Source organism: Gymnoscopelus braueri, assembly GCF_963280865.1.
Source record: "Gymnoscopelus braueri genome assembly, chromosome: 8".
NCBI classification, from domain to species: Eukaryota; Metazoa; Chordata; class Actinopteri; order Myctophiformes; family Myctophidae; genus Gymnoscopelus; species Gymnoscopelus braueri.
The window spans coordinates 26,982,173-26,994,521 of NC_137609.1; the positions used below are offsets into that span (position 1 = coordinate 26,982,173).

At 38.3% G+C, this 12,349-nt stretch overlaps 1 protein-coding gene across 6 annotated transcripts in view; it reads right to left on the minus strand.

The window, feature by feature from the left end:
• Positions 1–215: 215 nt before the first annotated feature.
• Positions 216–12,349, minus strand: part of LOC308089907 (RNA-binding protein Musashi homolog 2-like) — a 295,395-nt gene continuing 283,261 nt past the window's right edge. For 3 of the 6 annotated variants that reach the window (XM_080434866.1, XM_080434868.1, XM_080434864.1), the window contains 3 exons: positions 6,339–6,493; positions 3,471–3,541; positions 216–870 (listed from right to left, as the gene is read on the minus strand). In XM_080434866.1, the coding sequence (XP_080290992.1) occupies positions 3,500–3,541; positions 6,339–6,493 (197 nt within the window). In that variant the 3' untranslated portion in view covers positions 216–870; positions 3,471–3,499. The remainder of the gene's footprint in view (positions 871–3,470; positions 3,542–6,338; positions 6,494–12,349) is intronic. The other 3 variants (XM_080434865.1, XM_080434867.1, XM_080434863.1) reach the window with 1 other exon arrangement.

The window sequence follows — 12,349 nt, forward strand, 5'->3', positions numbered from 1 at the left end:
CACGCTATTACATTTTCTTCAACACACCATCACAAAAATATGCTATTCTCTTATTGAGTTGATTATATGCAGTGACTGGAATAATATGTACAGCTACATTTATTTTTCTCAAGTTTCAATTCACAATGTAATTATATGAAATCTTATATATATATATATATATATATATATATATATATATATATATATATATATACTTTTTCTAAACAGCAAAAACAACACTTATAAAAAAGGACCATAAAAATATTGGAGTCCTCTTTGTATTGCCCAAAAATAGGAAATTATGGTTAACAAGGAGACGTCACAAAAATTAAAACAGCGATTAAGATTTATTACTTAGATACCCTTAATTTCCATTAAAAATTTAATATGTTTCCATGTCAGCAATTAGAATGTATTTTTGACACGTATGTCTCCAATCTTTTTTCCTTTTCTTAATAAAGAGGTGACTTGCAAGTATGTTTGCCCCCCCCCCCCCCCCCAGGAAAAATCAAATACATTTCCACTTGCATACTACAAAGGTAAATTAAAATGACACAAAATGAAGGGTAAATCTAAAACGACGTCTTAAAAAATTAATCGAAAAGCTAAAAAAAGTAGGACATAAGTGAATTAAATTGATATGAAACATTAAACCAAACCACGTTAAGTTATCAAAGGTTCGGAATATAGTACAGCAGTTCTTTGTAGTTTTTTTCCCCTTTTCTTTCTGAGATGACAAACTTTCCCCATTTCTTTCTTCATGTAGTTCCATTTCCATTCTTTTTTCTTGGGTGATGCTGTAGTGCTTGATGTTGGTTGACATCACCTGTACACAAAGCCAATTAGATACTCCGGGCCTGTCTGTAGCATTTGGCCACCAGATGGACTCTGCTGGCGATAAAGAAAGAAATTATCCTTAGAATTATAAACTCTTACTTTCACACATGACCATAAAAAGCCTTGCCACAAACTTTAATTTTACAAATCACAGAATAAAGGCAATGTGACTGTCAAATACATTTTGTGAATGACTAGAGGGCCTCAGACGAAACATTTTACTGTGAATATGAGGAACACGATGATGTGGCTGTAGTGTTCTCATCATTTTTGGTATGTTTTTGAAGAAAAAACAGCGAACCTGTCACAGCAAAGGACACTAATGAAAAGTGTTTATTTAATGTACTAGTAGTATTTGTAGTAATCTATATTTTGTAGTATTTGTCATGCTTTTATGTGAGGACCACAATGGAAATAAGTCCTGGACTTTGTTGTGTTTTATCGTCGATGGTTTTAACCAGTACGCTTGTCATTTTGTATGGTTAACACCTTCTAATAAATCAAATAAAAATAATAATAATTAACCACTTAAACCCTCTATACTTAGTCAAATAATACTTAGTTTATCAAGTATTAGTAAACTAATACTGTGCTCTGCACATGGTCCGCTCGTTTGTGCCCTCTACACCAAATTGTTTAAACAAGGGTTAATAAAGGTTAAGTAACTGTCTATGGTGAATGCTGTAGCATAAGGCATTATTCTGTCTCTTTTCAATTTCATTAGTTAGTCAGTACATAGTCTGAAAATGACATTTTGAGAGAAAGAAAAGTGAATGAAAATGAAAAATTCTTATCAGTATATGTTTACTGATTACCAAATGAGTCTGAACAAGAGCAGTGCGCTCGAAACGTCGCTCAGCCCACTGAGGTGGTACCAAAATAAATATGCAGAAGGGAGCTACAGTGTGCAAACCTTTATTATTTGTTTATGTTTTGTAGTTTGAAGTTCAGCATCTGCCTTTAACATAAATGGATGTGCGCCTCTTTAGATCCTCGCGGTTTATCAAATGAGCCTTTCATTGCTAACTATGGTTAAATACAGTATACAGTACATTAGATTAGGTAATGCTGTGGGGTTCCTCCGTCTCAACACCCCAAACACATCAAAAGGCATCTTAGCGTGGTTCAATAAGAAATGCTAGACTGTTCTTAACCGCCAGTAGTGAGTACAGGTATAAATCCCATAGAAAACCTTTGGCAGATTCTTAAAACAGAAGTAGGTAGCACACATCCTTCAAACAAATTTGAGCCAATATAGGTGCAACAGAGAGCAACAAGTTCACTTATACCTACAGGTAACCTTCTGTCCAGGTACAGTACAATGGGTACTAATAATATGGGTCCTTGTGATTTTATTATATTTTAGACTTTTTAGCCAAATGCTACATATAGGTTTCAAAGTACTAAAAAATAAAACATAAATCATGCCAATACACATGTGAAGACCAACCAATCTTTTCTTGTGTTTAAATAACTAATAAAACGAATATATAAAATAATCCAGCTCATATCATATCACAAGTCTGAATCACAATCACTAAGACATATTTGTATTTTATGGAAATTCCTCCCTCCGATGTGTGGAATTTAAATTAAAATTCCTGCTTCATGGACACAACTCTAAATCACAGCATGGGTGGTGAAGTTGGCATCCTGGAAAAAAAATCAGTAACCTCAAGGTAAAAAACAAAAGTGTAATTTCCAATATTGAATTTGTGACACTACAAGACATTAAATAAATGGGTCTCACTGATGCACTGAGGATGGAACTTGTCCTACATACAATGTGGGGAAAGTGTCAGCAATAAAAGGTAACAGACACTGATTCAGTGCAATATGTCCATTGCATACATTTGGTATTTAGAAATAATACAGCATAATCTGCAACTTTTACATCTTGCTAATGCAAGGAGCTTTTATATCTGAATTTAATGTTCAAAATATTAACTTGGAGAAATATAGCCTGTAGTGTTGTTGATGTTTTTCTTTTGAACATTTTATTATTTATATTGTCTTCCAAGTTTAGTCATTGCCAATTCCCCATTTGTACTGCAGTCCCTGTTGCTGCCAACCCTGTTGCTGAGGGAGTGCTACCACATGCTGGGGAGGGAGTTCTACCACATGCTTCCTTCGATACACATGGACCATCACCAGCTACTGATAGAGGGGAGTTTCACTGGGAGAGCTTAACGTGTGTGGAGGTTCACACTATCTCAGACAAATTCCTATTTCACTGAACAGGTGCCCTGATCAACCAGGAGGGGTCGCTAATGCAGCAACAAGGACACCAATTGTGCCCGTTGGGGTTCGTTGTTTTATCTGTAGTGTTTGAGCATGACAGAAGCCAAATCCGTTCAGAAGTCAAAGCCCTCCTTATAAAACAAGTATTTTATGTTTTAAAGCCCTCATAAAAAATAATGATGACAGTTGTTATGGCAGGAGTACATGGCTGTCTTTTTTCCCATTGTTATTTGTGATATTGCCAGCGAATATCCACACATCCAGATGGTAATGGTAACTAAGCGTGCCATTGACTTCTGAAGAGGTAAACTTCTTGTCATACACACAAGTATGTACTACAGTAGCTATCTCATTTATAGGAAATACTGAAAAGTGTGTGATTGAAATACACAGTACTGTAGATGTAATACCTCTGATAAGATGGCGACCGGCTATCTGTTCAGTGGTATCCATTTGTAAAAGCTGTTGCAATCAACTGGCCCTAAAAGTGTACAGCAAGGGGCTTTGTCAGTATGCATTTCAAGAAAATAATACAATTCATCACATCAAATTTGTTCTGCTAGCATGAATGGGCATTATTGATGATACTGTTCACTTTGATAATGTTCAAGATGTGTATATTTTCATTCTTACCCTTTGAAACTTTAACAATTGACAGCATCTACTGTAGGTGTCGCTCTCTCTCCAACTTTGTGTCAATATTGCTGATATTGTTACTTGATTTATTGACATTAAAGGAGCCATATCTATTGGGTATGAATTCCATAATCATTAAGGGTAAATATCCAATCAATATAATAGCTAAAGTAAAATACCTGCACACTGGATAACAATGTTTCGACATTACTATGTCCTCATCAGACATCCAGGATGACTACTGAAGCACAGCACAGAAAACAGTCATCCTATTTCCTACAGGGTGTCAAAGTCACTCAAAGTCATGTTAATTTTATGTGAGATAGTGTTTCCTTTAAGAACAATACGCATTCATGCTAACACAAACACAATCTAATGAAAACCTAATGTGTTTAAAGGATATAATCATAAACACTGTCATTCATCCCATTTCCCCCCTTATGATCGATGTAGTTTTGTCATTGTGTGGACCAGAGGGTTGTCCACAAAAAAAAGAAAAAAGAAAATAAGTGACAGATTAATGATGGATAGCTTAAGGAAATCATTTGTCATGTCATTTGATTAATTTCAAGGCACGAAGGAACAGAAGTCCAGTTCATTACTGTTTTGTGACATTATATCCTGACAGTTATTTTATGTGCAGAACTTACAGTGAGTATATGCAATATTGTAAGTGTGCTCTTTTTTATTACAATAAAAATAAATAATATGAAATCAAGAGAATGTTATTCTCTCTATGTACATGTAAGGCCATTTCACAACAGCACAACTATGGTTACACAAGGTCTTAAAGAATATAAAAAATAAATGTATATTGAATATTTAGTATCTAGTATTATAAACAAAGTGATATCATGGTTTTCTACCATATTTATACAAAATTATATATAATCAAACAGAACTAAATACGATAGTTATTTTATCACTGCAAGTTTCGCAAAAATACTAATTCAATGCTGAGATGATTTGTGACAATGGCTTTAAAAATGCTTGTTCAATCAAAATGCTATTCAGTAGGACAATAGCTCTAGCTATTCAGAAAATAACAACTTCCAAAACGCGAACCATTAAACATAAGCCTCTGTGAGGTAACGTTTTTTATTTGGTTGCCATCCATCATTTGTTCTTTCATTATAACGTTCCTGCTCAATAGCAGGCCATTTGCGCATCATATTCAGGTCATTTATGGACAAACTAAATTATACTCCCAGGAACTGATATATCTAGTTCCGCTGAGTCACTGTCAGAGCAGACTCTAAACAAAGTGATGTAACTGCCCATCATGGAAATGCCAATGATAGGAAATCATGACCTAAAACAGTGATTCCCAACCTGTGGGCCGGACCCCACTGGTAGGCCATAAGGATATTGCAAGTGGGCCCCCAAATAATTGGATTTTAAGATTTTATTGTTAATATAACATGAATATTAACCCATTAAGACCTGAGGCGATTCTTTAAAAAAAAAAAAAATCACGATAAAAAAAAAAATAGCAGATCTACAAGCTCGTAGCGCGGCACTCGGTGCCGCGCTATGAGCTTGTATATCTGCTATTTTTGAATAGCCAAATAAATCTTAAGTGACACAGATGCGTTCCAGATCTTAATGGGTTAAAACATATTGTAAAAACCAAAAAAAAATCTTTCTTTAAAACCTTGCGTTTTCATTGTGATAAAGAACCTTAAAGTACAGGAGGTAAAGGAATTTAAAGTACACTACGTTAGTTCCACTGATCCAAGCCGTAACGAAATCAATTGATTGATCATTAAAATAAACATGCTCTCAAAATGCACGCGGCGCGGGCCGGGAATTCTGTCAAGATTGTCAAATGGGCCTTGATCCAGATAATGTTGGGAACCACTGCCCTAAAAAGTAAGCCAGATTGGTTAAGAGGAAAAAGAGGTTACTTTCTTTAGGACTTTAGGACAGTGCATGTCATACTGGGGGCAGTCTTATATAGATGGTAACAAAACGTATTTGATGAATCCCGAAGCTTCTTAGCAGGCACATTGACTGGGTAAAATTTGTTGCTGTCACATTTATTTAATTATTAGTAATCTATTAACAGCTGTCAAACTGGCTCTGAGATTGTCTCTCTCCGACTGTAATCCCCCCCCATTGTTTTGTGACTAATGCACTCCCAGTCCAAAAATGTGCTGCACTCCTCGCCTCAACATACTATGACCTCGTCTCCAAGGACAAGAGTCTTGTGGCTCATTTATTTTGTCTCACGACTGTGTCACTTGCCGAAAACAACTAGAGAAAAAAAAAATAAGAAAAAAAGCTAGTATAAATGGGGCATAAGAGTGACAAGATGGGGTCCAAGCATTAACACAGCTGCTTCTTTCCCCGGTATACATAATTAGTGGTCCTGTAGGTGTCACTGTTGAGACTGTGTAGGACACTGATCTGAGCTAATCCACTAGAAAAAACGTTGTACATTATAGTTGCTCATGGCACTTTTCTATAGATACAGTGAAATACAAAACCAAATAATCTTAGTACTTTTAAATAGCGACACTAAGTAGTACATGTTGCCTTCTAGTCAAAGATACACCGGCTACAATAGTAAGGATGGAACCCTAACAGGAAAGGAGAGGTAACTGAGGCCAATAAGGAGTACAGAGGTAATGCATACTCACTGTGATGCTGGGACCAAAGCCAGACCCAGGCTGAGGGCTAGCAGCTGTTATGTAGTTGCCCACTGCAGAGTCCTGGCTGCCAGGTCCATACAGGTCAGCCACAGGACCAGGACTGTTGGGACCATGGAAGCCTCCGGGTCTTGATGGGTTGTTGCCTACACACAGAACACAGCAGGATACACAGCAGGTCAGAAACACACAGAAGTCAATGCAGGAACCATGCATGCAGTGCTGTCACAACTTTTTATGACCACAGTCTAAAAACACGTGATTGGATTCACATTTTGAGTTTCAAGAACTTGCTTTGTGGCATTCACATACATTGTTAAAGGAGTGCTTCTCAAATGTTCAAGCTTATCTTCGTATAATTGGTCCTCACTAATGCTCATTATAAAATGGCACCATATTTCTGTCTTCTCACTCTGTGTCTGGGCTGTGGACAGTTCAGACACCTGCCTGCCAGTGACGTCATAGGTAGGCAGGTTTGGACATTTCAAACGAGATTTCATCGTTTTTTATTAAAGGAAGAACAACGGCTTCTATTTCAGCATATGAAAAAAGGAGTATGATATGCACATCCCCACAGTTTCTTTAAACACAGTGCTGGACCCCAAAAAATATCAAATGAAGAAAAAGGCATTGTCCGCACACGATAGGTTGCTCTCTTCATCAAGAACCTGATGAAGCCCTGCATTGGCGAAACGTTGTTGTTTGGTTAAAATAAAAAGGAAAGACGGGAGAGCAACCTATCGTGTGCGGACATTGCCTTTTTCTTCATTTACTCTATTTCAGCATAATAACCTTTTAGGAAGAGAAATAAAAGGCTGTAGTTTCTACCTAGCTTGAAATCTCCATTGATGATGTCATTGGTAGGCAGGTTTCTGAACTGTCCACAGCCCACCAATGAGACACAGAGCGAGTAGATGGAAATTGTGCCATCTTAATGAGCATTAGGGAGGACCAATTATTATGAAGATACGGTTGAAAACTGGTGAAGTGCTCCTTTAAGGGACAGTTCATTAAGCCAAATATCATATTTAATTTGTAACAAGAAAATGGACCAAAATTCTGTGCAGAGTTGGAATGAATCCAGCTTGACATGCTTAAGATGAACTGCATACTGTACTACATGCACAACATGAGAAACCTTTTGTCTTTTACATATATTTAAAGTATACCACAATACAGTACATGTATAATTCATTTAGATTTGTCAACCGAATAATCTATATGGCAATTTAATGCAGCAGTTTTAAAATACATGATTTGTGTTTCATGTAGTTTGTCTCATTGTTAACAGCAAGCCTTTGCTGTCTAAACTGTATGTCTACAGGGGAATGTTTAGGCAAAAAGATATGGACATAGGGAGCAAAGAGGAATAAAGGGATACTAAAACCAATACCGGAGTTCATCAAAAAGTTCCAACATCTAATAGAAATATTGTATCTGACCTGCCTCCTTTGCCTTGCACAACAGTAACAGTGACTCAGACTAAAAAAAGTATTTTAAAGAACCACATGTCTAGCAAAGGGCAATAACACTGTAAATAAAAATATAAACAAGATGAGAGAGGGAGAAAAAGGCAATGGTCTCTTAACAGCAAGACAGCACTTCAGCTTCTGCTGTTAGACCGTACATAATCTTTATTCACAAACTGTGAAAAGTAACCACACAACCACTGCATTCAAAAGAAAGCCCCTCATGACCAGGGCTGACGCAGTGTGTCATATGAGGGGGAATCGTTGCAATGCAAACAATACAATGCTTTTAAACATGCAACACACACAACATAACCAAACACATACACATACAGTACCTAGGATAACATAATTGACAATCTTTACACATCACTGCTCAAAGTACTCTCAGAACTAATCTCGGTGTTGTTAGATATGCTGGCCCCATGAGGGGCACCTACAAACATACTGTGGATATAACCGGCATGCATTATAGTCTCTAACAGTGTCTAACTGCTCTTTGACTGCAGGGGATTTTCCATAGCGGGCCACTAGCATTCTTATCTGTCCTACACAGCCCTCTTTCTTATTAAGTAATTGAGGCAATTGTCAGTGGAAAAGGAAATTCTCATTTCTTAGAATCGTCTGCATTTTTAGTGTGTGGCTCAATGTGAAACTAGATTCATATTATTATTATTATTTATTCGGGGGGGGGGGGGGGGGGTGATGTACTGGTTGAGCCATTAACTTGAGCACCAAAACAAATTGCACTGATTAAGTCTGACTTGTTTGCTTTAGCAGGGCTCATGGTAATACAACAGACCACTGTTTTGATTACACAGTGTTTAATTACTGTGTTCTTGTTCATGTTGCCTTATATCCCCATTTTGTAGTGGCATTTGTTTAAATACAGGATGGGTAAACTGATTCTGTAGCAACATGCATTTATTAGTCTTTCAGCTCAGTTTCTCACGTTAGTGCCAGTGTTTCCTAATAAGTTTGTTGAACGAAGAAGCAGCTATTATGCATTGGGCACAATACACAAATGGGAACACAAAAGATGACTTCTGAGGAGGCTTATCCTTAGCAAGCTGTTGTATATTGTTGAATTAGAACAGTGGTTCTCAACTTTTTCAGGCTGTGACCCCCCAAAAGAATCATATTTGCACTGGGGACGCCCCGCCCACCCTGACAAGGACTTGGAATTGTAGGCATTACATTTAGTTTGACAAGCTCACGACGCCTCGCATTGCGAGGCGTTGTGTATATTATGTATGTATGTATATTATTTGGAATTTGGCCAATGTTTCACAATTCTTTATAGTATAGTTTGTTGATTACTTTTGATGCAATAATGCTCTTTTTTCTTTTATTCACATATTTTTTTTAGGTATTAAAAAGGTCTTAAAAAAAATTAAATTGTCACTTTACTGTCATCTGGGGACCCCCAAAAAATCTTGTGGGGACCCCCCTGAGGGTCCCGACCCACAGGTTGAGAACCATTGAATTAGAGGAGAAGTTGTTTTGTGACTTTCCTTTGGTAGTAAACAGTTACAGTGGAAACACTTAACAACTGGTACTATGGCATGATGAAGTAAATGTCTATTAATCCTTTCTATTAATGGTGCCAGTGTCCTAGAATAGATGAGGACATCACACTAGTTTCAGTGCACTGCCATGTATTAACATGGGAAGTTATAGAATGTGTGTACACCAGTCATCTTCCTTTCGGGGCTTGCAACTTGGAGGTGGGGGTTGGGGGCTACAACCTGTGTAGTCATCTCCTCTCTACCCCCCCCATCCCCACAAACACACACTCTTATGGCACCCCTGCCTCCTGTGAGTAGCCTATCAGGGAATACTTACAACGACCCCTTCATCCCTATAAGCGAGGGCAGCAGATCTTTTTTGTAGAGCAGGTCTAGAAAAAAAACCAAACTTTCTATACTGGTATACTGGAAAAGATCTCTGTAGTAGCGGTGACACGCCTCGTTCACCTGCTTACACCATCAGAATCGACCTCAAATAGGAGATAGATCCTATCAGGAAGAGTTCTCATACTAACGTTTGGATACACACGCACACGCACGCACGCGCACACACACACACACACACACACACACACACACACACACACACACACACACACACACACACACACACACACACACACACACACACACACACACACACACACACACACACACACACACAGATGTGATAGATGCTGGTCTATATGTCTCTGTCTGAACCAGATGCTGGTCTATATGTCTCTGTCTGAACCAGATACTGGTCTATATGTCTCTGTCTGAACCAGATGCTGGTCTATATGTCTCTGTCTGAACCAGATGCTGGTCTATATGTCTCTGTCTGAACCAGATGCTGGTCTATATGTCTCTGTCTGAACTAGATGCTGGTCTACAGTATATGTCTCTGTCTGAACCAGATGCTGGTCTATATGTCTCTGTCTGAACCAAATGCTGGTCTACAGTATATGTCTCTGTCTGAACCAGATGCTGGTCTACAGTATATGTCTCTGTCTGAACCAGATGCTGGTCTACAGTATATGTCTCTGTCTGAACCAGATGCTGGTCTATATGTCTCTGTCTGAACCAAATGCTGGTCTACAGTATATGTCTCTGTCTGAACCAGATGCTGGTCTATATGTCTCTGTCTGAACCAAATGCTGGTCTATATGTCTCTGTCTGAACCAGATGCTGGTCTATATGTCTCTGTCTGAACCAGATGCTGGTCTATATGTCTCTGTCTGAACCAGATGCTGGTCTACAGTATATGTCTCTGTCTGAACCAGATGCTGGTCTATATGTCTCTGTCTGAACCAAATGCTGGTCTATATGTCTCTGTCTGAACCAGATGCTGGTCTATATGTCTCTGTCTGAACCAAATGCTGGTCTATATGTCTCTGTCTGAACCAGATGCTGGTCTATATGTCTCTGTCTGAACCAAATGCTGGTCTATATGTCTCTGTCTGAACCAAATGCTGGTCTATATGTCTCTGTCTGAACCAGATGCTGATCTATATGTCTCTGTCTGAACCAGATGCTGGTCTATATGTCTCTGTCTGAACCAGATGCTGGTCTACAGTATATGTCTCTGTCTGAACCAGATGCTGGTCTATATGTCTCTGTCTGAACCAAATGCTGGTCTATATGTCTCTGTCTGAACCAGATGCTGGTCTATATGTCTCTGTCTGAACTAGATGCTGGTCTATTTGTCTCTGTCTGAACCAAATGCTGGTCTATATGTCTCTGTCTGAACCAGATGCTGGTCTATATGTCTCTGTCTGAACCAGATGCTGGTCTATATGTCTCTGTCTGAACCAGATGCTGGTCTATATGTCTCTGTCTGAACCAAATGCTGATCTATATGTCTCTGTCTGAACCAGATGCTGGTCTATATGTCTCTGTCTGAACCAGATGCTGGTCTATATGTCTCTGTCTGAACCAAATGCTGATCTATATGTATCTGTCTGAACCAGATGCTGATCTATATGTCTCTGTCTGAACCAGATGCTGGTCTATATGTCTCTGTCTGAACCAGATGCTGGTCTATATGTCTGTCTGAACCAGATGCTGGTCTATTATGTCTCTGTCTGAACCAGATGCTGGTCTATATGTCTCTGTCTGAACCAGATGCTGATCTATATGTCTCTGTCTGAACCAGATGCTGATCTATATGTCTGTCTGAACCAGATGCTGGTCTATTATGTCTCTGTCTAAACAACACCATTCAGGTTTCATGACAGGCATTTCCACTCAACAAGATTTTCCTCACAGTCACTGTAAGCAACGAGATGCAGGGACATTAGGGACGTGCCATGCCACTGCAAACATGATCATGAGCAAAAATGAAGACAAAATAAAGAATATTTAAACAAAATAATACACTGTGGTTACAGGGATTGAATGAATGTTGCTCATTTTGAAAAATTACTTTATAATCTAAAAAGATTAGAAATATATGTATTGACTGAAGTGCACATTTTATTCAGAGAGCAGAATTTTGTACTTGGCTTTAGAAAGCAACTGGAAGCTGAAAATATCACAAGAAGAATCGGTTGTAGACCATTGTTTGAATTATACATATCAATGTTGTGATATGTAATACAGTCAACTGATTTACTGATTGCGTAAATACAATTTTTTAATAAATATTAATTTGCATATTGATAATAGAAATCATGTCTACCTTAACGCATTGAGTGCCAATCGCGTAGATCTACGCGAACCTATTTAAAGCCGCCACGTGCCAATCGCGTAGATCTACGCGAACCACCGGTTCGCGTTGATTTCACCAAAAGTGCACTTTCGGAATTTTTTGATCCATTTCCGGTTCCGGTTTGACCACCGGAAACAGAATTATTTGGGATCCGGTTTTGCCGATCCCGTCGGCCCTCGTTCTAATGACGAAACTGAAACTCCATTTTCTCCTTGTAGTTTTTTCTCCTCGCATATCACTGTTTAACGTAAACCGTTCTAACTACAACAATGGAGCTCTGTTTGACACGTGGATTTCACTGGTAGAATCAGTGAG